Source organism: Gekko japonicus, unplaced genomic scaffold, assembly GCF_001447785.1.
Source record: "Gekko japonicus isolate JY-2015 unplaced genomic scaffold, Gekko_japonicus_V1.1 scaffold397, whole genome shotgun sequence".
In the NCBI taxonomy this organism is placed as follows: Eukaryota; Metazoa; Chordata; class Lepidosauria; order Squamata; family Gekkonidae; genus Gekko; species Gekko japonicus.
The window spans coordinates 585488-611323 of record NW_015170286.1 but is presented as its reverse complement, the minus strand read 5'-3'; the positions used below and the strand labels follow the sequence as shown (position 1 = coordinate 611323).

Genomic DNA, 25836 nt, shown 5'->3' with positions numbered 1-25836 from the left:
AATGATATTAAAAATATTTTTAAGGGGTTTCATTTTAAAAAGCACAGAAGCTAACACTGATTTTCTTAAAAATTATATTCCTTGTCATGTACATTATGCTATTATGTTGGAATTCATGAATTCATGACTCTACTAAGGAATATAAAAACTATGTTCTTGCATTTCTCTTTATAGATGTTTAGAAAAAATCTTTTAGCTTCAGTTTTGCAGACATGCAGCTATCCAACAATGTATTTTAATTAAATGAGAGTTCAACAAATGTTTTGTACCCCGGTGCTCTTTATCGTTCATAGTACTATTTTGCAGAAATAAAGAGAAGCAATTTGTTTTCAGTACTTCAGCCTCAACTCCTACTATGTCAGGAAATGCATGCCCAGAACTGCACTAATGAAAAATTGTAGGACCACTACAATGTCATTACAATGTCATTAAAGAAAGAAAGGGCATCACAAATATTTAGGGCTACAATATAGCTCTTGCTATAAATTTCAGTGTAAGCATAACATTTGTATTTATTTAAAGCTTTTATATTCTTACTTTAACCTCTACAGGCTCAAAATAACCAAAAAAAGAGTGCAGAGTACCGCTTAACACCAGAGTGAAAATGTCATACCAGTAGTGCACTTAATCGATTTCGCACCTGGGACAGATAGTTTTTTAACACACACCCCTCCTCTATTTTGGGTGACGCTAGAGACATTCCAGCCCTCCCACAGGAAAGGTAGTCTTTATGGTGAAGTAAGACTCCTGGTTATTTGGGAACTCTAGTCCACAAAAGGAGGAGGAGGAGGAGATTGGATTTATACTCTTCAGAGTCTTTGGAGTCTCAGAGCAGCTTACAAACTCCATTCCCTTCCCCTCCCCACAACAAACACTCTGTGAGGTAGGTGGGGCTGAGAGAGCTCTGAGAGAACTGTCCTTGAGAGAACTGCTCTGACAGAACTATAGCTTGACCAAGGTCATCCATTAGGAGACCTAGCCCATAAGTGAGTCTATACTGGCGGCTTTATGGTCCATATGTTACACTATGTATTTATATTCTTTATTCTAAGGAGTTACTCTCTTGAACAGAGAAGTTGAATAGCGTGACTGGGGTCCCGGTCACACTGGCCAGAGAATGCGGGGGGGGGGGCATGGCTTTTCGCTCCGTCGCACTTGTGACCCGGCCGAACACGATCAGACGCAACGGCAGGGAATCGGGGGTAGCATTTTGTCAGCGCACGTTTCCGGCGCGCTTCATGCGGCGCTGGAGTGATCAGATAGAGGATGTCTGTCTGTCGCCCATCGCAAGCGGATAATACTGGTGTTTCTACAGTAGCTTTGAACTACGGATCTTCAGCGGGATGCGATGGCTTGCCAATGGGTGCGTGACGCTTGCCAGATGTGCTGGTGTGATCGCGCCCGTTAAATCCGCCTGGCATCCGTGAGTATCCCGCAGGAACTTCTGTGTATGATCAGAGCCTGTGTTAGTCTTTTGGGTGCCACAAGCCTTCCATTGCAACCAGTGGAGCCCCTTATAGGGCTAGGATTCTGAAACATTCGCTGAAGCATAGTCTGTAGGCAGAGTGGGCTTGAGAAGGTTCAGATGGATCCAGGGCTAGTCATTTTCCTTGGAGGGCAAGTCAACCTGCTCTCTCTCCTCCCAGACTTTGAAACCACTTCACTCAACAGGATGCTTTCTGAGAGCACTCCTAAGTGGGTCTACTTGGAAGTAAATCCCATTTTATTAAATGGGGCTTACTCCCAAGAAATTGTCTTTAGGATTGCACCCTCTTTCACCTTTGACTGAACATACTAAGAATGCGCTCGGAGGGATGCCAGCTGTCCAGCCAAGCCATCTAGAAAACCACTTCAGATGGCACAGTGATAAGAGTTGCCAGCTCTGCGTTGGGGAAATAACTGGACATTTAGGGGTTGGAGCCTGGGGAAGGCAGAGTTTGGGGAGGGGAGGGACCTGTCCCTCCAAACAAAGTAGCCATTTCTTTCTGTCTTTTGGAGATCAATTGTAATACCAGAAGACCTCCAGGCAAGGAGGGTTCCACTGCACCAAAGGCATGTGTCACCCAGAAGAAGGCTGGCATTCCCTCCTGGGCCCATGTCACTGCCATCCGTGTTCATGGCCTATGCCATCTGCATGGCATGGGGAAGGTCTAATTCCTGGCTTCCCCAGTGAAAAAGATCAGGTAGGAAGTGATGAAATACTCTGTCTGAGACGCTGGAGAGCCACTGCCAGTCTGAGTAGACCAGACTGAGCATGATAGGCCAAGGAGGCTTCATTTTTTCATAAGCCAGGGGAAGGGGGTCCATTGCATGGGACAGACACACTCCTTCAATTGTCCGTACACAGATGGGACACAAGCATAATGGTACTTCTACTGCCTAAGGCTGGGGTCCTTGCCTTTGAATCTTCAGGTTTGCCCTGAATTATTATAAATATAGCTACTTCTTCAAATGCCCCCCTCCATGATAAGCCTCTTCTCCCCTATACTGATAGAAAACACGTGCACAGCCAGGAGAATGGGAGCCACAGGCTGCGTGGTTTGGCCAATGACACACACACAAACACACCGGAAGGAGCTTATGGAACAGGTATGGAGCTCTAGGCCCAACCCTCCTGTGAAGCTGGCATTCTAGGACCGCAACTGCATAGGTGTCCTTTAACCCTACAAAACAGCTGCAGGGGGAGAATACAGATTGGGGGTTCCAGTGCTTTGAAACACCCTTCCCATGCCATTCACTTGACCAAAAATCCCACTTAAGCTCAGGTAGGGAGGAAAGAACCTAAAGTATAGGGACGTCTGTTCCCATTAAGGCTTAAAACCGCTCCGGGATATTTCAACCAGTGAGGCACATTGTGTGTGTGTGGGGGGGGGATAAACCCCCTTCTGCAGTGCCAATCCATTTCTGGGGGGCCCAACCGCTGCCTTAAAACCAGAGGGTGGAATTCCAACACCATGAATAACATCCCCAGCCACGTGAGGGGATTTGACAATCTCAGAGGGAGGCTTGCCACTCGCTCCTTGTTTAATAGTTCCCCTTTGTACTATAACTGCAAAAAGCAACTTTAATGCATTACAAGGATGGTGGATTCCAATGAAATGCTGTTAATGGTCTGTTAGGCATGGGCTCAGTACAGACAAAATGCAAAACCCGTGAGAACAAAGTCTGAGTGCCGTGGCAACTGTAAGAACAATAAAGTTTTATTCTGGATATAAGCTTTCATATGCACACTCATGAAACCTTATACCCAAAATAAAACTTTGCTTGTCTTAAAGGTGCCGCTGCATTCAGTTTGCTCTGCTGCTTCAGACTACCCCGGCTACCCACCTGCATCTATCTGCAAAATCCATGGTTTAATTAAGCTAACTACACCGACTCTGTTTCCCTGGAGTGGAGGTTTTTATCAGACTGAGCCTCCCACCTCCAATGACCATTAATACAGGGGTGTTTGTTTTTTTGCCCGTGTGTGTGTGTGTGTGTGTGTGTGTGTGTGTGTGTGTGAGAGAGAGAGAGAGAGAGAGAGAGAGAGAGAGAGAGAGAGAAATGGCCAACGTCCACTTCTGCAGCAGCCCCATAGCTAGACAATTTTCAGTAGGGCAGCACTGCCCCCATATGCTTACATCACTTCCAATGTCACTTCCGGAAGTGGCATCGGCACGTTGATGGGTTACGCCTGTTCTCCTGTTACTTACTAGGTTTTCTGACCTGCAAGTGGGCTCTCCACCGGCTGCCCCCTTCTCTCCCCCCTACCCTGACACCTTTCTGAAGCTTCTGGTTGCATTTGGTATGCCACAGGGGGGGTGCCCGTGTCTCTCGACAAGGCCAATGTCAGCAGAGAAGGTCAAGCTCCCTGTACTGTGCTGCACCTACCTGTTGCACCGAGGCAGCCCTGACCTATTTCACGGGGGTCTGAGGCAGCAGCACCTACCTCCCTACAGTCCAGGCAGCAGTGGGTGGATATGGCAGCTGGGCTCTGCTGGTGTTGCCATCTTCCCAGCGGGATGGGCAAATGCATGCAGTCGCAGGGGACTGGTACTGTGCAATGGAGAGGGCCTCCTCTCAGCCCAGGAAGAGAAAGACTAGGCTGAATCTGGTAGCTTTGGGGTGTTGCATGTGTATGCAATGCTAACGGCTCAGCTGGATTCCTAACACACAGCCTTCTTTTAAAATTCACTCCCACCAGGCAGGGACCATTCGTAAACTCCTAGTCCCTGGTAGCTGAGCTTCTCCCACTCTCCACCCCCAACTTTTTGCTTCTTTAGAGCTGTGCTGCATTTGGCCATGACCCCCAAACGAAACCTAGTCCTGGGTGGTCGAGCTTCTCCCTCTCGTCACCCAAACTTTTGTGTATTTTCCTTCTTTAGAGCTGTGCTGCATTTGGCCACAACCCCCAAACCAAACTTAGTCCTGGGTGGCCAAGTTTCTCCCACTCTCCACTCTCAACTTTTGTGTGTTTTGCGTCTTTAGAGCTGTGCTACATTTGGCCATGACCCCCAAACCAAACCTTCCCTTGCGTGCACATGTGAGAGGGAAATGAAAGCTACATGCTGGAGCTTAGAGCTGCACTGGCACCCTGCATTTGGTAATGCAGTACCCAGGGCAGGTCACCCCCCCGTGCCCCCCCTCGTATGCCAATGTGTCATAAATAAATATTTTACATCAGTAATCATCAACAGAATTATGTATAGAACCAGTCAATTGATCCAATAAGACAGACTGTCAGCTAACTTTAACCACCCTCAACAGCCCTCACACTAATTCACATGAGTCTTTTGAGTCCGAAGTCATGAAGGGCATTAAATTTAAGAGCCAGCACCTTGAACCTGGAAACCCTTAGGAAACCAAATGTAAGCATTTTATACAGGGATACTATGCACAATTCAATAAGTTCTCATCAGTAGTCTTTTTCTGGAGGAATGGAATATTAGTTCCACATAAAACACATTACAGTAGTCTAATCACAAGTTTATAGTAGCACATATCAGCATGGCTAGCTCAGCGGAATCAAAGAGGGAGGAAATAACTTCCACATTAAATGAAGGTGAGGGGAAAAGAATTTAGCCACCATCCTGATTTGTTGTTCTAATAGTAAAGCTGGGTTAAACAAAACCCATAGACTTTGAATGGACTCTCACAGAAAGAATCACTCCATCTAGGGCTAGCAGCACAATCCCTTTTATAATATTAGCCTTACTAATCAAGAGCATCTCTTTCACATCTAGATTCTGTTTGATTACCTTGTTCTCCATCAGCTGCTTTACAATGGCATCCAGACACTAGCCATGGAGGAGATGGCTGTTTCAAGTGGATTATTTAAAGATGTGCAGGGCTGTATATCATCAATATCCTGATGACAGCCAATCCCTGTTATAACAGACAAGGCCAAGATCATTTTCCATTTAGATCTGACAAAATGAGCTTAGACTCTTGAAAGCTCACACCCCAAAAATCTTGTTGGCCTCTAAAGTGCTACTGTACTTGAATCCAGCTGTAGACCAACATAGCTACCCTCTGAAAATATTTAGATATGTTGACATCTTTCTGGTGGAGGGTTTCCTAGCCTCCAACCGGATATTTAGTACTTGTCCCATCTCCAACGGTCTGGGCCTCTCCTCCCCGCCTACGCTCAAGCTCCACCCAGCAGTTTGCCCAGCAGCCTTGGGAAGACACCGCAGGGCTCTGAAACGGGCAAGGAGGAAGCCAACCGAGCTACAGAGAGCGGCAGGCACAGCGGGCACTCGGCCGTGGCTCGGCCCCTTCCCTGCAGAGCCTGGCCCCGTATACGCGGCAGAAGCGCGGGCCCCCAAGGGGCGATTGACAGAGCGTCGGAGCTCTTATAGGGAGGCGGAGCCACCCGAGATTGACACCTCGGTGTCCAGTCAGAAGAAAGGGAGGGTTAGAGAAGGGGCTAAAAGGGGAACAGAAAGGGAGGCCGGGGAGTAAGGAATGGCAGAGCTGAGGGCAGAGACGGGCTGACCAGAAGTTGGACGGAGAGACGACAAGGCGGATGTCCCCTGGGACTCTCGCCAGGGCTCGTGCTTACCTTCGGTGACGGAACCAGGTAGCCGGCCCAATTTCTGAGGCCTCCCATTCCCCTTTAAGAAGGGGGATGACATTCTCTGGAATGGCGTCTGGGGGCAAAGACTACCCCCTTCAACAGGTGGGGGCGCCACAGTACTGTTTGGGGGGAATCAAGTTTGAGACTGGATGAATCAGGCAGCGAGCCTCAGAGTATAGAAGACATGGTGTAAAATTTCTCCAAACCATAAGAGATCAGGGGCTAAGGGGAAAAATGGGTTCTGTTTCCTGCCATGAGACCTAGAGTGTTGAACCAGCTCTGCTTCAGCCGTAAGGGGCCTTAAGGATACCAGAAGTCCCCTCCTACAGCATTCTGCTGAGAGTATGAGTAGAGGAAGGGGATGGAAGGTAGAAATAGATTTTCTGCAAGGAATCTGAAAGGTGTTCTGAAGAGAAAATGGGTCCCTCCCTGCCCTTGTACAAAAATGTTTGCATTCTCTGTTGAAGGAAGTGGCAAATAGGTCCACAGAGAGAGTTTCCCATACCAACAACAGAGTAGTAGTAAATCTGTTGGCTGTAGAACATTTGTGGTCATCCTGGAGTAAATGGCTCAGAGCATCTGCTAAGCCTTTGTCCCTCCCTATTATGAACGTGTGTGAATGGCTTGGAGACTTATTGCATATTTGATGGCCCATTCCCTGTTGAGAGAGGCCTCTTGACACAGTGCCAAGGATACTGTACTGCCCTGCCTGTTCAAATGATGCATGGCTGAGGTGTTGGTCATAAAGCTCTGGACATTTTTCTCCTGATGAGAGAGAGACAAGCTGTCAGAGCATATCTGATCGCTCTGAGTTAGACAACATTTATAGCTAAATTCCTCTTGCGAGACCACAAACTGTTTACCTGAGTGTTCACATAGTGAGCCCCTCTCTGCCCAAGAGTGAGGGATTGGTAACTAAACACACATGAATGGGGGTGGATCTGAAGGGACTCACAACAAGGAGGTTTGCCCGGTTGGGACCACTGTGTGAAAGTCTTGAGAACTCCTGAGATTAAAAAAATATTTGTGAGGATTGTGCTGGAGGGGAAAGAACACACTGACAAACCAGTGCTGAAGTGGCCTAAGTCTTAGCTTTGCAAAAGAAACTAACAAGGTTATTGAAACCTAACACCCTTTGGATGTTTCTTGCTGTTTGAAAAGTGGAAGAGATTGCCTTTATTGCTTGAAAAATGGCAGGCCTGTCCTTGGGAGGGTAGGCTAGGCCTATTATAGAGTTGAAGCCAGCACCCACAAAAGGTATGCACTAAGTGGGTTAGAGTACAGGCTTGTCTAGATTCACTTGAAGGCCTAAGACTCAAAGGTGTTCAGAATTAAGGTGATGTGTGCCAACAGGGTTTCCCTGAATAGAGCTGTCATTAACCAATTATCCTGATAGGGGAAGATATTGCAGCCTCTCTCCGTGGGATGAACAACCACCACTGTCATAACCTGTGTAAGTATACCTGGGCCAAGCAAACACCAACTGGGAGGACACTATACTGACACATCTGATGTCCACACTCCAAAGGAAGAAATTTTCTGAAATCTTTCTTTAGTAAGATATGAAAATAAGCATCTTGAAGATCTGTGGTTGCAAAAAAAAGAAAAGAACATTTAACAGCAGTAAGGTATCTCTAAGAGAAATCAAGCAAATCCTTTTTGTACTAACAAACTTGTTTAATGAGCATAAATATGGAATTGGATGACTGGCTCCTGACTTCTTTTGTATTCTAAAGTAACTGGAGGGGGGTCCTCCACAGCACTGGGTTCCTTTTCACAGACGAGAAATAGAAGAGTAAAACAGGTGGAGAGGAAGGAGTAGTGAAAGAAAGACAAACAGGTGGCTTGTTTTTTAAACTCTGGGGCATAATCCTAAACAGCAATAGACAAAACCAACTTGTCCTGGGTAATAGCTTCCCAGTTGTGAGCACAGCAGGCCAAATGATCACCAAATAATGGCAAGGTGGACAATCAGAAACTCTGCTTGACTGACCTGTGAGAATCTTTGGGAGAACAAAAGCCTTCTTTAACTTTAGAGCAATAGAATCTTTGATGTGGTTGAAGATTTGGAATGAGTGCAGAGTTCAGCTGAGTAGCTGAGGCTGTTATGCAGTATATCTGGGGTAACTGATAACTGTCATGCTGTCAGGAAGAACCCCTCTGTTTGTCAGAACTGGGGTAAATTGGAGAGAAACCTAGTGACTTGGCTGTCATGTGTCATCTTTTGTAAGGACAGTATGATGGACTCCTGCTTCTTCTTTACTGTGAGGCAGATTTTTCTGCCAAAACGCTGTTCCCCACTCTGATTGGGCAGCTCCTTAGTAGCGTATTTGTATTATAGGATTATAACTTTCTGCTTGTCCCACCCTGAGATAGAGAAGTTATTTGGCTTTTTCCTAGGCTCTGTAACTCAGCAGGAGCCCTCTTATAAATCCCTTTGGAAATGGCACTTGACACGAAGTAAAGTTCAAACAGAAAGGTTGATTTTATTGAACAGGAACAGTTGAGTTAGGAATAGGGAGGGGACGAGAAATTGAGGTAAATATGGTTGTTTATACAAAAATTATAATAATATTTTGAAAAGGCAACAGAGTATAGTTGAAGTTTATTTTCTTAGAGACTGAGTTCTTAACTGTGAGACATTTGTTCTTTCAGCAACAATATGTCTTTAAAAAGGTTTATATAACTAACTGGAAGTTAGTAATTTCTTCTTGTATTTAAAAACTTCCCGTGTGGGATTACAACTTTCCCTTTTTGCTCTTGAAGAGTCTAAGATTGTTTGCCTTTTCACAGAAACCACGGGTCTCTTCTGAGTTGAACCCTCTGAATAACTGGGTAAGAAATATCCTCCTCTTTCGAGGAGCAGTCATTCTTTTCTGCTTGGCTAGACTGGCAGTTTCAACCTACTGCCCAGTCTCTTCTGTCAAACTTAAACCCCAGTTCTGGAGACTGTGGATAAATGGAATTCAGCTAGGGCTGACACTTAGGCTGATTTCAGACAGCCTATGTATTCCATTGGTCTGGTCACGAATGGGTTTTTTATGTCATTTCAGACAGACCCGTTTTAGTAACTGGTCCCTGAGGGTATATATTTACCTGTTCAGACAAACACGCTTCTGTCCCGTTCGCTAAGCGTGCCTAAAGTGTTGTTGACTCAAACTGCTTTCCTCCAGTCTTCAATCAGAGGGCTCCTATCCAGCCCAGAAGGAACTGACTGTCTCCTGCTTATTTCTCCAGTTCTGCTGCTGCTGCGTCTCAGCTTGCTTTACCAGACTCTCTCAATTGCATGGGAGAAATAGATAAGCAAGCTTCTATTTTCTGCACTGGCTGAGGCTCCTCCCCCTCCCCTTCCAAGGGGGAGAGAGGGAATGAGCCAGAGCTTGCTTCCTAGCCAGACTGCCTCAATTGCACAGGAGACAAAGGCAAGCCTTTCTTCCCCTCCATTGGCTGAGGCTCCTCTCCTTCCTTCTGCCTTGCTTTGCTCAGCTGCCTCAATCACACGAGAGGAATACAAAGGACCTTTAAGACTAACAAAGTTTTATTCAAAGTATGAGCTTTTGTGTACCTTGCTACAGTGTGTGTTTTGTTGGGCTTGTTATACCAGGGCTCTCCTGGGTACAACTGGGTTCCCTCCCCCTTTTCACTATATTCATGCCCTCATGATCAGCTCTTCTGCATATAAATAAAGGTCTTCACTTGGGGGTGCAGCAGCATCCTCAGCAACTACTTCTGAAGGCTATACCTTGGAACTATGATCCTTATGAGCTTGTGGTTCCAGAGATGGGCCTTGATTGATTGTAGCATCACTGGACTTATTTTGTGTAGCAGAAGGCGGTTGAAGATGCTTGGGTCTTGGTTTCGAGTGAAAACAAGCACAGTATTCATAATCTGAGTAGTAAATGTGATGATGGAGTGGGTACTGATATGGAGAGGATTAGAACTGTTTGTGGTAATGAAGATAAATCATAATAGGATGCATACTGTGGACCTGAATGGGCACTGTAAACCCCTCTTGAATCCATGAAGGAGACAGGTCTATATTCTAGGTACAGAGGCAGTGGAGAGACTGGAACCATGGGGAATTCCTTTACCTCACGCATCCCACCTTCAGAAAGACAAAGGCACCTTGGACAAGGAGTAGTTGAAGGAGTTTTCAAAACCAGTATTGGAACTGACACACCTTTTGGAACCAAGAGTATGGAACCAAGGGTGTGAATGACCCAGACTTTTTCTTATGCAATGATTTTAGCTTCAAGAGGAGCTGGTGCTTCTTTACATGCTTTGACTTCATCTTGGCTTTTTTGGTTGGCAATTCAGATTGACTTTGAGGAAAGAGATTCAATCTTGACACTGTTGGAGCTGATGGAACCAATTTGGGGGCTGGAACTGAGACAACTGCAGCAGTGGGAACCTGTAGAACCAAGGTGGTGTGTGAAGGCCTTTTGGGGCATTTCTCTGTAGCCAGAGATGGAGATGGTGAAGAAAGAATTGAGGGAGGGAAGTGATCTCCAACTTTTTATAGGCATTTTTTGGCAGGAAACTGCATCAAAGGGAAGGAGAGTGCCTCACAATGTCAGGCACTTTTAGAATATCTGTGGCTGGCCTGCACATGCACAGTTCCTACATGGGACTGCACAAAAGATACAATGATGAACAAGTGTTCTGTCCCAAATCCCTAGACTGAAAATATACCATCCATGAAACCTAAAGTTGCTCTTCTGCCACCCTCTCAAACATTTTCCCTAAAAAGCTTGGACACCAGGCTATAATTGAACACAACCTCTTTTGTCATGTGCATCTGAAAGATATGACTAGCTAACAGGCACAATTGAAAGTACTGTTTCTTAAGGCCCTAATAATTTGGCCTTTACATGCCAAGCTAAAACATTTCCTTTTAACTCAGGCTTTTTGTTTTTCATCCTATTCCATAAAATAGCTCCAGGGCTACTTTAAGCCATAATATTTGTTTTTACTTTGTAAATCAGCTCATACATTTTCTGTACAAATGAATTATGCACAAAAGACTAAAGGGGAATCCCTTACAGATGAGTATAATTGTACTATTTAGTCTGGAAGAATAAAGAGAAAAAACACATCATATGAAAAAATGAGTGATAGGAATTGCCTCAGTTTTGTACATTAGATCATACAGATAATGAATTTCAGCTATGCATGATCTGCATCTTTGGCTGAATGATGCTATTGTATAAGATAAAACCAAATGGCTCCCATTGATTAAATTCTTGTTTTATTACACTAAAGTCACATCAAATATGAGTTTATGGTGTCAAATGAAAATTACAGTTGCTACAAAGCAAAATACTGTACAAGAAATTTTTTAAAATCCCAAAATATGAGCCGCTATTGATTTCTGGTATAAATATAATACAAGAACAGTGCACAGAGCAGTGAACCTTGAAATTAAAATAATGTAGGTTAGGCTGCTTCAATATTATTATTGTTAATACCCAAAACCAAATAATTGGCATCTAAACTGGAGTTGCTGCGAAGGTTCTTATCTCCACTGCTTTTGCACATCTCAGTTTGTTCACTTTGCATATATTTGGTGAAGCACACGTATATTGCACTGGTGAACACTTAAGAAGTCGCAAAATAGTAGAGGTAATGGTCATATCATAGGTTCAATGGCTTCAAACACTGTCAGATTAAAATTCTAATTATATGCCCTGACTGATCATACAGATAGCAGCATTATTTCTATCATATCTTTATAGGTGCATGCGACTTTAAATACAGGTTCATTTTCTTCCCACTGGATAGGAAAAGCTTCATATCTTTTCAAAATTCTATGTTCCTTCAGGGCATATATTAGTAGGAATGTGTTTCCCTTGATGGCACCATCACTCCCTACAGTCAGAGTATCTAGCTATTGTTATATGAATGCCAATATATTTTGTAGCTTTTTAGAGTTGTCTGTCTTACCCTGCAGAAGAATGTAAAGGATGGTCACCACTGTCATGTGACCATATATGGCTTTTCAAATGTGTTCCTGTTCTGTTCTCTGAAAGCTGCTGGTCCATACAGATCACATTCCATCCATAATTTACTTGTAAATCTGTCACTTCATGGATAGCGTAAGGGGAATAAATGAATTATTTGACCCCTACAGTATCTTTTACGCCATTCTTCTGTTATAGGAAGCCTTTTCACCAAACTCTCCTCTCTAACACCCAAATTTCAACTGACCAAAATCACTTCACTATTAGTTCACTGACTGTCCCTGCTTCCCTTGGCTCTCATTGGTTGTTGGATTTCACTGACTATTTTTTTCTTCTATATGTCACATGGGCTCCTGTCAATACTATGGAGAAATCCTCTGTATCCATCATACCTTCCACTAAGCAGTAGTTGAAAACAAAGAAGATCAACTAGGAAGAAATCAAAGCACAAAATTTCATGTATGAACCCCAAATCTACAGAGTTACCCACTGGCCTGAACTTCTGCAAACAATGCTAAAAAGGCCAGTGAATACCTCTATACAAAACAGGGAAAACAATGGGTTTTGCCTTCAGTTTGGTCTACTTGTTCCTTGTGCACCACTCATTGGTGGCAGAGGAAATTGTAGGCTACCACCACAGCAACCAATAAACTAAACTTTTATAGGTACCCTTTTTAGTTTCACAAGTCAAACCAGCTGAGTTCTTGCTCTGTGAAAAGAACTATGTTAAAAGTAATTCATGGTTATATACTGCAATGAGTGATTAATCCCCAGTTGCTAGAAGCTCAAGTCTCTATCAAGTAACATGGCCTTACATCCCCTTTAGCTTCCTTAAAAGAAATATCAAAAGAAGACAGCCCTGTTTTTGTTTCTATTTAATGGTGCAAACTTGAGTATATTTAGCTACTGCAGCATCCAAGTAAGTAAAATAACAACATATATACAGGACTTAGACAGGAAACAACCTTTTAATGTTGGGAATTTGCAATGTATCAGTTAATAAAATAGAGCTAGCCCCGCTGAGCATGTGCAGAGTGCACTTTGCTCATACACGCGTGATACCATGGATGTAGCCTTCTAGTTCAAGGCGTGGCTGCCAGACAAGCAGGCAGGACTGGCAACTCTCATTTAGAAATGAACCACATAATACATACATTTAGCAAGAAATATAATTTATATTAAACAATCCCTTAGGACATGTTCTCACATTAATGCAAAAAAACACGCTTTTTATGCATGGCAAATGACAACAAGAAGATATTGTTGGGAATATGGAAATGCAGTACAAGAGTGTTCCTCTTGCGAGCATTCATGTAACCTTCAGACTGTTAATCACCTCATCTATCTGTCTGTATATATGTACCAGCAAGAATACTATATAATTAACAGCAGCAAGAACAAGTCACTCAATATACTTCTTAATTGGCACCTACTAAGACCACCAGCATGCCTCAGAATCATTATCTCACTTTACTGCAGTAAAATGAACCGAAACTTAACATTTCTCATTCTCAAGTAGATCATTGGCCAAAACACTCTGCCCCAGAGACTATCAGGCAATGAAATGAACATAGAACATCAAAACCAGGGCATATTCTATTTAAAAAGCTCCCTTTGCAGCTTTCATTCAAAAACAAACCCAAAAAAAGGCAAGGACATGATTCAGCCAAACACCAGGAAATTTTAAGACCTATTGATTTCAATGACAGAGATTTAATTACAGGCTTAATTCTCCCATTGAAATCAATAGGACTTAAAAGTGTTTACTTTTGGCTGGATGATACCCCAAGATTCTAATCATGAATGTGGTAACGTTTTAAAACACAAGATGTGTGAGTAGAAAGATCTTTTTCAATAAAGCTTTTGGACACTAAAGGTCAGAGCTGTTGGATTTAGTCATTATTTTAAAAAGAAGCTTTAGATTCTGTATATTTGTGCTATTTTTTATTACTCTTCTACAGAATTCTGTGTTGTATAGTTGTTGTTTGCAGGCTATTTTAGGTTGCACTTTTATTATGAGCTGCTCAAGAATGTGGAAGCAGTGAGATGAGTTTTAAATAAAATAAGAGAAAGCAGTTAAAAAACCAGAATATGGTTTAGACAGGCTTGGAGGAGAAGGAAATCTATATCTTCTCTGCAACCCCCTTCTTTCCATAGCTGTATGTTCTTTACTGGTTCATTGTAGCCCACTAGAGCAGAGGTGTCGAACTCATTTGTTACAAGGGCCGGATCTGACATAAATGTCACTTTGTTGGGCTGGGCCATATATGCCATAAAATGTCATGCCAGGTATTGGACATATAAACTGTATAAAGGACAGCAGCTCATAAGTTCTGAGTTGGTGTATCCTCACTGCAAGGCCCCATGGGTTAGGAGGGGGTGTGGAGGAAAACCCACATGGGTGGACTGGAGAGCCAGCGGTGCAACACTGGGCAGATGCTCCCACACTGCTTGACTGCTGCAGTTGAGGCTGTTCCACCGTGCTGAAGACACAATTGGAGTGGCTCCACCCACTCCCCTCCCTAAGCCATCTTCCTTTCCTTGCATCAGCTGCTCACGGGCTGCATAGGAGCCCAGGACAGGCTGGTTCTGGCCCCCGGGCCTTATGTTTGACATCCTTGCACTAGAGCACATCCAACTCAGTTACACTTCCCACACATTCAGCTTTACTGGTATTATAACCACAGTCTCCATACACTACAATCATCATCATCGTCATAATCTTCATTGTCATCATACTACTCCATGGCATGAAAACAAGAATATTGGAAAGCTGAAATCTCAAATACAAAGTGAACTATCACAAGTAAAAAGGTATATAAAAGGTTACAGATATATTAAAAAGGTACAGATATACTTAATATAGAATCATAGAGTTGGAAGGAACCTCCAGGGTCATCTGGTCCAACCGGAAGCAGAATAAAGCATTTTGTGTTTTAAGAAGGAATCTAGGACAGCCCTCCATACAATTCATGTCTAGAAATTACAAAGACATGAAATGCTAAGAATAGAAGAGTGAAGTTGCTGTTTCTGACCAGGCTTCATCTCTCCTCACAGTCCATCTCCAAGAGCAAAGGGTCAGATACTTCTGTAAGGCCTTACACATTATGACTGTCTCCTGTTGTTTGTCCCTACTATCTCATAATATTTATATGGAACATTTTATTTATTATGTATTTCTTTAATTCATTTGCATCCCACCTTTCTTCCCAATGGGGACCCGAAGTGACTTACATTAAGGAAGCCTGTTCCACTGAGGAACTGCTGTGTCAGGAACGTCTTCCTAATGTTTAGCCAAAACTCTTCTGATTTAATTTGAACCCTTTAGTTCTGATCCAACCTTCTGGGGCAAAAGAAAACAACTCCACACCATCCTCTACATGACAGTCCTTCAAGTACTTGAAGATGGTTATCATATCACTTCTCAGTCGTCTCCTCTCCAGGCTAAACATATCCAGCTTCTTCAACCTTTTCTCATAGGACTTGGTCTCCAGACCTCTCACCATCTTTCTTGCCATCCTCTGGACATGTTCCAGCTTGTCTATAGCCTTCTTAAACTGTGGTACCCAAAACTGAACACAATACTCTAGGTGAGGGCTAACCAGAGCAGAGTAAAACTATACATCACTTATTCTGCTAGAAGATGCTGAAAATCTTGGTAAAGAATATATCATTGCCTACAATGTAGAAACCCAGCCCGAACAATGGGAAACTCGCATAATTTGTTGCCAGAGGCTTCCTATTAGGGAAGCAGAATAAAGCATTTTGTGTTTTAAGAAGGAATCTAGGACAGCCCTCCACACAATTCATGTCTAGAAATTACAAAGACATGAAATGCTAAGAATAGAAGAGTGAAGTTGCTGTTTCTGACCAGGCTTCATCTCTCCTCACAGTCCATCTCCAAGAGCAAAGGGTCAGATACTTCTGGAAGGCCTTACACATTATGACTGTCTCTTGTTGTTTGTCCCTACTATCTCATAATATATGGAACGTTTTATGTATTTCTTTAATTCATTTGCATCCCACCTTTCTTCCCAATGGGGACCCCAAGTGACTTACCTCATTCTCCTCTCTTCCATTTTATCCTCACAGCAACCCTGTGAGGTAGGTTAGGCTGAGAGAGTGTGACCGGCCCAAGGTCACCCAGTGAACTTCCTTAACAGAGTGGGGATTCAAACCTGGGTCTTCCAGAAACTATTTCAACACTCTTAACCACTCACCACACTGGTTCTCTGAATACGCAGGTTTACTTTTAACTGTCATGGTTAAGTGTCTTGATAAATCCATTCTCTATTACTTTCAGTGTTTATTTATCTACAGGCATTTATACCCCATTCTCCAATCAAGCTGGCTCACAAAATGAATTGATATGATTCAAATACTGAAGTTGCACAAATGTAAATTGCTACCTCACAGTTCCCCAGATGTAAAAATAATAATTCTAAAACTGAAAGCAACAGGAAACAACTAAAAATAAAACTTTAAACTATGTAAAAATTGCAACAGACTCAGCCATCAAAATTTAAAATATTTATGAAAATATTCAGTACAATTAAAACATGAGAAGCATGATCAGGATTCAAAATTTCACCAGTGAGAAAGAATAAGAGGCAGGTTAGTCAGCATAGAAAGAAAACACATTGGGCAGCTAGGGGGCAACCAGAGATAGGACTTTCCAAAGACATCAGTGTGCCATAGGGTTGCCAAGTCCATGTTCCACCCACATTGGGGTACTTTGGGGGCGTTCCTGGAGGGGGCAGGGCATCCCCGACGTGATGACGTTATGTTGAGGATGTCCGCCGCCCCGCCCCCCGCCCGTGCGCCAGATCTCCAGAAACGGCAGTTCCCTGCACTTAAGGGAGCCGGCGTTTCCCTTTTAAATGCAGGAGCCAGTGTTTCCCCTTTAAGAGCAGCCGTGTTTCCCTTTTAAGAGCACGAAGCTGGCATTTCCCTGCAAGCTTGCAGAGATCAGGCTTGGGAGGAAACATGTGTTCCACACACTTAAAGGGAGAGAGATGGGTGGCTGTGGGTGTTGGGGAGTGTGAAAAAATAAGAGGCAGGTTAGTCAGCATAGAAAGAAAACACGTTGGGCTGCTAGGGGGCAACCAGAGATAGGACTTTTAAAAGACATCAGTGGGCCACAAGTGAAAAGACTCCAAATGGGGGACCCCTGGCAAACCGGGCGGGGTTGGCAACCCTAGTGTGCCACAAGTGAAAAGACTCAATTTCTACTTGTTTGGCTGCCTTACCCATAGGTGAGACATTTTTTCAATGAAACAAAACAAAATATCTGATTAAACACTTAATTACTTATGGATGGAAGCTACACTTTCAAAAAAAATGCATCAGTTTTTCTACAAGGAAGAGTTATTAAGTATTCCTAAATGCATTACAATTCGAACTTACAGGGATACCAAGAGCAAACCTGAATTATAACAGGCATCCCTAATTCTACGACAGCAGCTGCAAATCCTTTGCTGAACTAACATTATTTTTATCAACTCAGTCACCAGCCACTGCAAAAATATGCCTGGTCAGATGAAAAAATATACATATTCTTTGTATACATGGAACCATCTGGGAAACTACAAGGGAAGGACATGCTGAGTAATTTCTCTGGAACAAAAATAATTGAGGGTTTATCTTTAAAATGTCTACCAATTAGTACTGTCATAATATTAAACCACATGTTAAACAATCAAAGACCGTAGAAACAGTTAATTTCTGATGCTCATGAACCAGGTTCATACACAGCTCCCCAATAAGTATTATACAGAAATTGATGTGGAAGTATTACCTAACTTTGCCCCATCACATATTATGTGCAATCATGTCTCCCCACCATGTCTGCAGACTATGGACCTGGCCTCAATGTAAATCATCAGCCAAAACAACCAGTTGTACCACCTCTTAAGGACAACTTCAGTGTTACCACTTTAAATAGTTAAGAAACACTATGTTAGAAAACATGAGTATTTCATATCATTTTAAGTGCAACAGGAATATAAATTAGGAAGCAATGCATGCTATTGGTTTTACAACCTATTGACTTGTAAGGGCAAAAAATGTGTGCATTATACATGCACGCACACAAAGTAACATATGAAACAACCCTTATAGTAACCGTCATCCATTAGTACAGGCAGCGATTCACTCCCAACTGTTTTTCTTTCCCTTTCTTCTCCTTCGATTAGTGCATATTAGTGTGCAATACCATGAACTACCATAAACTAGCAAGGTATAATCTTGGTGATATTGATATAATATTCAGTTAATTCTGTTTGCAGTATGAGTTATTTCTTCAATACAATGAAATAAATCCATTGACATAAACAGAAGAATATGTTACACGGTGGTCCATATATGAATCAAACATCAGCCTGTATAGAAAACTAATAACAATGGTCAGGTACCTACTTTTGCTGTCATTTTAGCCAGAAGCTCTTGCAAATCCATAATTCCTTGTACCAGGCTTAAGAAATCGCTACAAGTTGGACAGGCTCAATAAAGGAAGAAAGGAAAACAACAAATAAATACTATATTGTAAAAAAGAAATACTATATTCTTAAAATAAAGAGATCAGGCAGCTATTTGTTTGTATAATGCAGTAATCCAATGATATTACAACAGATTACAGTAGAATTAAAAAATCTGGGAGTTGTTATAAAAATAGAATAAGAAATTGAGAACAGAATGCTATATTATATATAGGGTTGCCAGATCCCCCCCCCAGTCACTAGTGGGGGATGGGGGGGTTGGGTTGGGTTGGGTTGCCAGATCCAGGTTGGGAAACTTCTGGAGATTTGGGGATGGAGCCTGGAGAGGACAGGGACCTCAGTGGGGTACAATGGCCATAGAGTCTACCCTCCAAAACATCTATTATTTTTTTTCCTGGAGGAACTGATTGCTGTAGTTCAGAGATAACCTGTAATTCCAGGGAATCCCCAGGTCCCACATGGAGGCTGCCATCCCTATAATATCACACATACACTATTAAAGAATATGTGAAGGGATCAAATAGCTATAGGAAATAGCAGGAAGACATTGGTCGGTTCAACTCTTTCAAATGGGAAAGTTTGGGATAAAACATCTGACAGAATCCTTGGGTGTGCACACACAGGAGACTTTTTTGTTATGCACATCTGATCAGTTAAAATAAGATTAGTATGTTATTTGAGTCATCTAATGGAACAGAGGTTGAAATGAACATGGCACTTTTTATCATATGTTAGAAGTAGGGCCAAGTGTGGTCTGAAGGCATCTGATGTAGCAGCCTTGCAGAAGTTAAAATGGCTTGGTCTAATCGCAGACTCACTGAACAGGAGACCTCTTGGCAACACTACATAGACAACCTTGAGCTCCATGAAGGAGGATGCATATTAAATAAACATGTTATTATTGTGCACAAAAGTGCATATATTTGAGCATTGCCAGCCCTAGCTGGCAGCCCAGCAGGAGAATTTGGGGAGTGGGAACAAATTGTTTGACGTTGTGCTAACAGGCAGCATCACTCCTGGCATGGAACTAGTAGTGATGTTATTGTGTCCAGATGATGCTGTAGGATTCACCAAAAACTCCATGGTTAACCCTATAAACTCTGACACAATAATGTCATTTCTAGTTCATGCCAGAAGTGACCTCATATATTTTCGCAATGCCAAATCATTTCACCATTTCCCCCCCAATGCCCTGTTGAATGGCATTGGATAACAGGAGGCCCGGGCTGGGAGGTCTCCCACAATAGAAGGAGACCTGGCTCCATAGCACATTTTGAAAAACAGTTCTAAGTGAAACAGAAACGATCATAGAAAAACTAATTGTTTGTGATCACAGACTTATTTTTATTTACTATCTAACCTGATAACATTCAATCTCTGTTTTCACAAAATTTAACCCCATCATTTACCACAAATAAAAGCTGCTAAACACTGGAAGAGCAATCCTCATCGATAAATAGTTATTATGGTAATGGAAAATTAACCTACCAACTGAGACTTTCAAAAAATCAAAGCAAGTCAAAAGAGCTTGACTCGAAGTATTTCCTTTTATAAAGAACAAACTGAGGACTGTGATTTGGCAAGCACCACACAAATGTTTGTTACTTGTAAATTATTTAAAGTTTCTCTGAGTAATTCCATTTGATTTCCACTTCTAAAATGCATTCATATTTTATTTAGTCATTGTATTTGCGCACTGTTAATGGTGTTAGATATTGGCCTTGATTGATTTAGTTTTCTAGGTTCCTGTTTTTGTCATCTAATGTATTAAAGTGCATCTTTTAATTTTTATTCTTGAATACAGGAAAAGTTTAAAAATTGAACTGAACTGAAGTAAGGACTAAGGCAACATTAAAAAGAGATCAGTGAGGTTTTTTACCCATAGAGGCTTTCTGCTGATGGAAGCAATGGTTTTTGCCAGTTCCTCCCTCCTGCAACAGGCCTTTGACTGCTCCCTCAGGATTAGGTTTGCCAGCTCTGGGTTGGGAAACACTTGGAGATTTTGGGGGTGGAGCTTGAGGTAGGTAGGGGTTGGGGGGGAGGGACTTCAATGGGGTACAATACCATAGAGTCCACCTTCCAACGCAGCCATTTCCTTCAGGTAAACTGATCTTCATTACCTGGAGATCAGTTGTAATCACAGGAGATCTCCAGCTACCGCCTGGAGGTTGGCAACCCATTATTTCCCTGGGTCCTAAAGCTAGATTTTGTGGAGCTGCATTGGGAGGGGAGGCAAGGAAGTCATACTTTGTGGATGGAAATCCCTTCTTGTCAACAGAAAACTTCCATGAGACCCAACCCACTGTTTTATATATATAGTTTTAAAAACTTATAGAAGTGGTAGTTTGGGGCTGCAGCCTTTCATTTTCCAGAAATGCTCTTCACTTTCCTTAAACTGGTTGACTTTATCTCCAGATAACTAAGCAAGCACTGTCCGTTCATTTTTCCAGTTTTTTCCGTTGCTGGCATGAAGCGTATTTTTACACTCAGATTCAGCAGCTCTACTGCCCGTGACTGACATTCGGTGAAACCTTAGAAAGTCCATTTTACTCCAGGGCATAAAATCCCTTCCAGGATTTCATGGCTCTTCAATTATATGTTTGCAGACTAAGAACCAGGCTACATATGCTCACTCCATGACAGTATCTCTGCTCTGATGGTTACCAGTTCAGACAAATCTTTCATGTACAGGCGGAGAAAGCTAGAGGAGATCACAACACACACACACACCTGTGCGGATAGAGCTACCTCTGGCTTCCTTTCTGTATCTGTTGGTAGTGTCCACATTTCTCTCAGCAACTGATATTCCCTTAAAATTGGGAACTATAGGAGCAGAAATAATTAGCTATAAGGATAAAGAGTTGACCAAAACCAAAAGCTAGAGGAAGGCAGCCAGTGACAATTCCTTGTGTGAGTGAGAAAGACTGCAATCTCCTGAACCCTGAACTAGTGTGAGGAAGCAGTTTTGGAGTGGCTGTAGGCTAATAAATTGAAGCTTAATCCACAAAAGGTTGAGGCAATACTGGTGAGCAGGAGGTTTGACCTGGGATTTAAGGAGTCACCTGTTCTGGATGGGGATGCACTCCCCTTGTTCTTCGGACTAGGCTTACTGCTGGATAAGCAGGTGGCAGCTATGCCCGGAAATTTGGGTTACCAGCCCCCAGGTATAGGTGGGGCAGTTCCCCACTTCTGGGGGCTTCCATCCACCTCCAATCAGCTGGCAGGCCAGGGAAGCCCTGCCCCCAAGAGCGACCACCTGCCTGTCCACCCCTATCCCTCCCCTACTGCCAGATTTAAAGGGCTTCAGCTGATCGGCGGGGACCACGTGGCCCACCAACCAGCTGGTGGGCCCTTTAAATCTAGCAGGAGGAAGGGAGAGGGGCGGTCATCGTCACAGGCTCAGCTCGCAAAAAGACTCTTTAAAGGGTCTTTTTGCAATCTGAGCCTGCAACCATTACCAGCTTTGACTGGGAAGTCAGCTGTGGCCTTTGTTCAATGTACTCTACATAGAGCCGCCCTTAAAAGGTGTCCAGAAAATTCAATTGGTGCAGAATACAGCAGCCAGGATCCTGATTGGACTGGGTTCTAGTGACCATATAACTCCACTCTTGGCCCACCTACATTGGCTCCCAATCTGTTTCTGGGCACAGTTCAAAGTGCTGGTCCATATGGCTTGGGACCAGCATATTGCCTACTCCTGTATAACCCTACATGACCACTATGGGCATCTTCTCAGTCATGGCACCAAAACTCTGGAACTCTCTCCCCAAGGAGGCTTATCTGGCTCTTTCTGTTGCCATCTTTCACTTTTTTGTTTTGTCAGGTGTTCCGTCAGTGATTCCTCCTTCCTGTCCTATGTTTTAATTGTTATTTTTATGGGTTTTTAAAATTTTAGCCTTGCTTTTAATGATGTGTTATTGTTTGGTATGATGGTTTTTAAGAACATGCTTTTATTATGTATGTTTTTACTCAGGCACCTGATAAGGGTAGAAAGGCAGGATAAAAGTTTTATAAATAAATAACTAAAGTGCTTCTGCCTACATGCAAAGGAGTGATCAGAATTTTTAACAGGCAAATTCAATCTATTCTCACATGATAAGACCAATGGGTATCACAGCTAAGCCCCTCAAGGTCAGGGAATGAGGGTAACATAATTTTGGCACCTGTAATGCAGACAGTTATCAGTTTAAATGAACAAAAAATGAATATGCACATCTAACTATAATGCAATAAAACAGAACTGAAATATCATTTGGAATTTGAAGGTCTCTCTGCAGTTTCCAAACCTAGATTTACTAGATGCAGTTGTCAAATCATTGTCTTAGTTCAGCATATGTAAAAATAAGATTATTAAAAGATTAGCCTCACATGCTTATACAACAGCCAATAAGAACTGTAATACATACTCTACATTAGAAGAGCTATATGCATACTTTAAAACAATAACTAAAGTAAACAAAATTGCTACTTACTGCGATTTAGATTAGGACATTGTGTTATATATCCATTAGGCATAAAGACAACATTCGCGTCTTGAATGATACCCTTTGTAACAGAAGAGATAGCTGGTAATATAGATTATAGTCATACAATTAAAACTGTACAAAATAATTCACAAATCATTGTTGATAAGAATGATACAATCGTATATTAGTGCATGATTCAATCATATATTAATTTATGAAACTTGAATATTTTTAAAAGGTACATCTGAGTACAGTAGCAGTTATTTGTTTCTTTAATATACGATATCTGTATGCCACTTTGACAGACTCTTGCTCAAGGCAGCTCACAAATTTAAAAAAATGCAACAATATAAAAACAAGTCATTGTACTTAAACAGCATTAAAATTACCCATAAAACAGAAACAGACAATTAAAAACTTGTAAAATAAACTTCCGAATTAAGAGCCTGAGTAAAAATTGCCCTGCATTTTTTCCAAATATTTTTTTATTTTCAAATTTTCAATATAACAATTAAAGAAGAATAACAACTGTAACAAAACGAATAACAACAGCAACATTTGAGAATATTAAAATATGGTAACTATTAAACGTAGCTGAACAAGCTGCATTTAGTCCAATTCTTCTAATCCTAATTAATGCTTTGTTGCTAAATGACGAATATTGAGCATACTTTCTTCCTTATAAATATCTAATGAGAATTTTACCCAAAACAGTGGGTAAAGACATACCTTCAACTCTTTGTTTTACTTTCAAAAATAGATTAAGTCTCAATGACATGGATTTTTAGGGATTATTTCTCTTTCTGTCAAGTATTCCTCTACAGGGAACCAGAAGGCTCAAAAAGTGCTTTGATAGTTATGTCTGTGGGTTGACTCATAATTTTGCTTAATTGCCCTACACATTATGTCTGAAGTGATCTATTATTTCATTTTAATGACTTTGTTTATACCCCACCTATCTCCCCAATGGGACCCCAAAGAGCTGACATCATAGTTTTATCCTCACCACCACCACCTCATGAGGTACGCTAGGCTGAGTGTGCATGACTGGCCAAAGGTCACCCAGCAAGCTTCCACAACACAGCAGGGATTCAGTCCTGAGTCTCCCAGATACTAGCCTGACATTCTAACCAGTGTTTCCTCTAAGCTGAGTTAGTGTGAGCTAGCGCACAGGTTTTCAGCCTCCGGCTCACACATTTTTGTCTCAGCTCAGGAAGGATGGCTCCAGAACAAACTTAATTTATGCAGGAGCCAAATCACTCACTCACAACTTTAATGCCAGTAGCTCACAAAGTAGAATTTTTGCTCAGAAGACTCCACAGCTTAGAGGGAACATTGATTCTAACCATTACTCCACACTGGTTCACTAATAAGACTTTGTCCACTTCTGTTTAAGCATATATGCCAATTTCCTCTACAGGCTCAAAACTTTACTGTACTTGAGTATTTCTTTACATTTCGGGCTATTACACATGTATGGATCACTTGGTATTTTCCAACAAATGTTCCCAAATTTGTTCACTTACTGTCTAAATTTTGAACTTGTTTAGTACGCCAGTTTAGAAAAGGGCACAATTAATACTTTGCCAGCTTGTTTACTACCCACAAGTCAGTTAATGGCTTGCTGCTTTCAAGCACTGAACTATAAACTTTAAACTGTGTGCCTTCTCATTATGTACGTTAATTAGTTCATTAACACAGACCATTGGCAGGTTTCAGATTCAATGAGTGTAGGAAACAGCTTTCGGAAAGGATCAGTCAGAGCACCAATGAGAGCTTTGTGCAGCAGATTGAGTTAAACCATAGAAATAACAAGAAAGTTTACGACTTTAAGCCTAGCCTAGCTAGAGGTATAGGTATTGGTAACAACTACCCCCTATTGACCACTATATCTTATTGAGCAAACATAGTTCCATTGTAGACAAACTGGATGTAATGATTAAACCATACCCATTCGGTCTTCATCTTGCTGTGCTCTACTGCATTAAGCACTTTTCTTTGTAGTCTACCTGAGTACCGGAGCTGTGCTGGAATAAAAGGGCTTGAAGTAATAGGGTTCAGCAAGATATGGAATAGTAGAGTTTGGTTTGCTCCCTTATGTACAGTTTGCCTAGAGTAAAACTGCATCTGCCCTTCCTTTTCCATCTGCTGCCTCCCACACTGTTCCTCTGGTGTATGCTTAACTACGCACCCCAAGAAGCCATGGGCACAGTTGCAATCTGAGGCAGACAACCATGAAAGCAGAAATTAATTATCTACAGGCTATTTCATTATGAGTCATTATGGCCTCCAAATACCCCTGAATAATTTTGTTAAATTTGTGTGTTTGTGTGTGTGAAGTGCTGTCAAGTCACAGTTGACTTCTAGTGATTCCATAGGGTTTTCAAGTCAAAAGACTAACAGAGGTGGTTTGGCATTGCCGCCTTCTGCATAGTTACCCTGGAATTCCTTAATGGTCTCCCATCCAATACTAACCAGGGCTGATCTTGCTTACAAGATCTGATAAGATTGGGGTAGCCTGGGCCCGTCTAGGTCAGGACTTTTAAACATGGGTGGGTGGTAAACACACCATATGTAAGAGCAAAGGGGTGGTTAGATCGTTAGTTTATACTAGAGGCTCAGTTTCAAATTCCTACTATGCTATGGAAACTCTCAGGGAGATCTCGCGCCAGTCACTCACTGCCTAACCTGCCTCACAGGGTTGTTGTTGTGAGGATAAAATGGAACATGAGAGATCAATGTCATTAGCCATTTTGAATTACCTTGGGGAGAAAAACTTAGTATAAATGGCTAGATAAATAAAAACAAAACAGTTTTCAGGGAAATAATTTTGACTGGAAAAATGACCTGCAAAA

At 42.2% G+C, this 25836-nt stretch overlaps 1 protein-coding gene across 1 annotated transcript in view; it reads right to left on the bottom strand.

Moving 5' to 3' along the window:
- NELL1 (neural EGFL like 1) overlaps positions 1-25836 on the bottom strand; it is a 759185-nt gene that overhangs the window by 528668 nt on the left and 204681 nt on the right. Inside the window, exons 6-7 of the mRNA XM_015417871.1 lie at positions 22988-23060; positions 18436-18518 (exon numbers count right to left, since the gene is read on the bottom strand). Coding sequence (XP_015273357.1) covers positions 18436-18518; positions 22988-23060 — 156 coding nt within the window. The remainder of the gene's footprint in view (positions 1-18435; positions 18519-22987; positions 23061-25836) is intronic.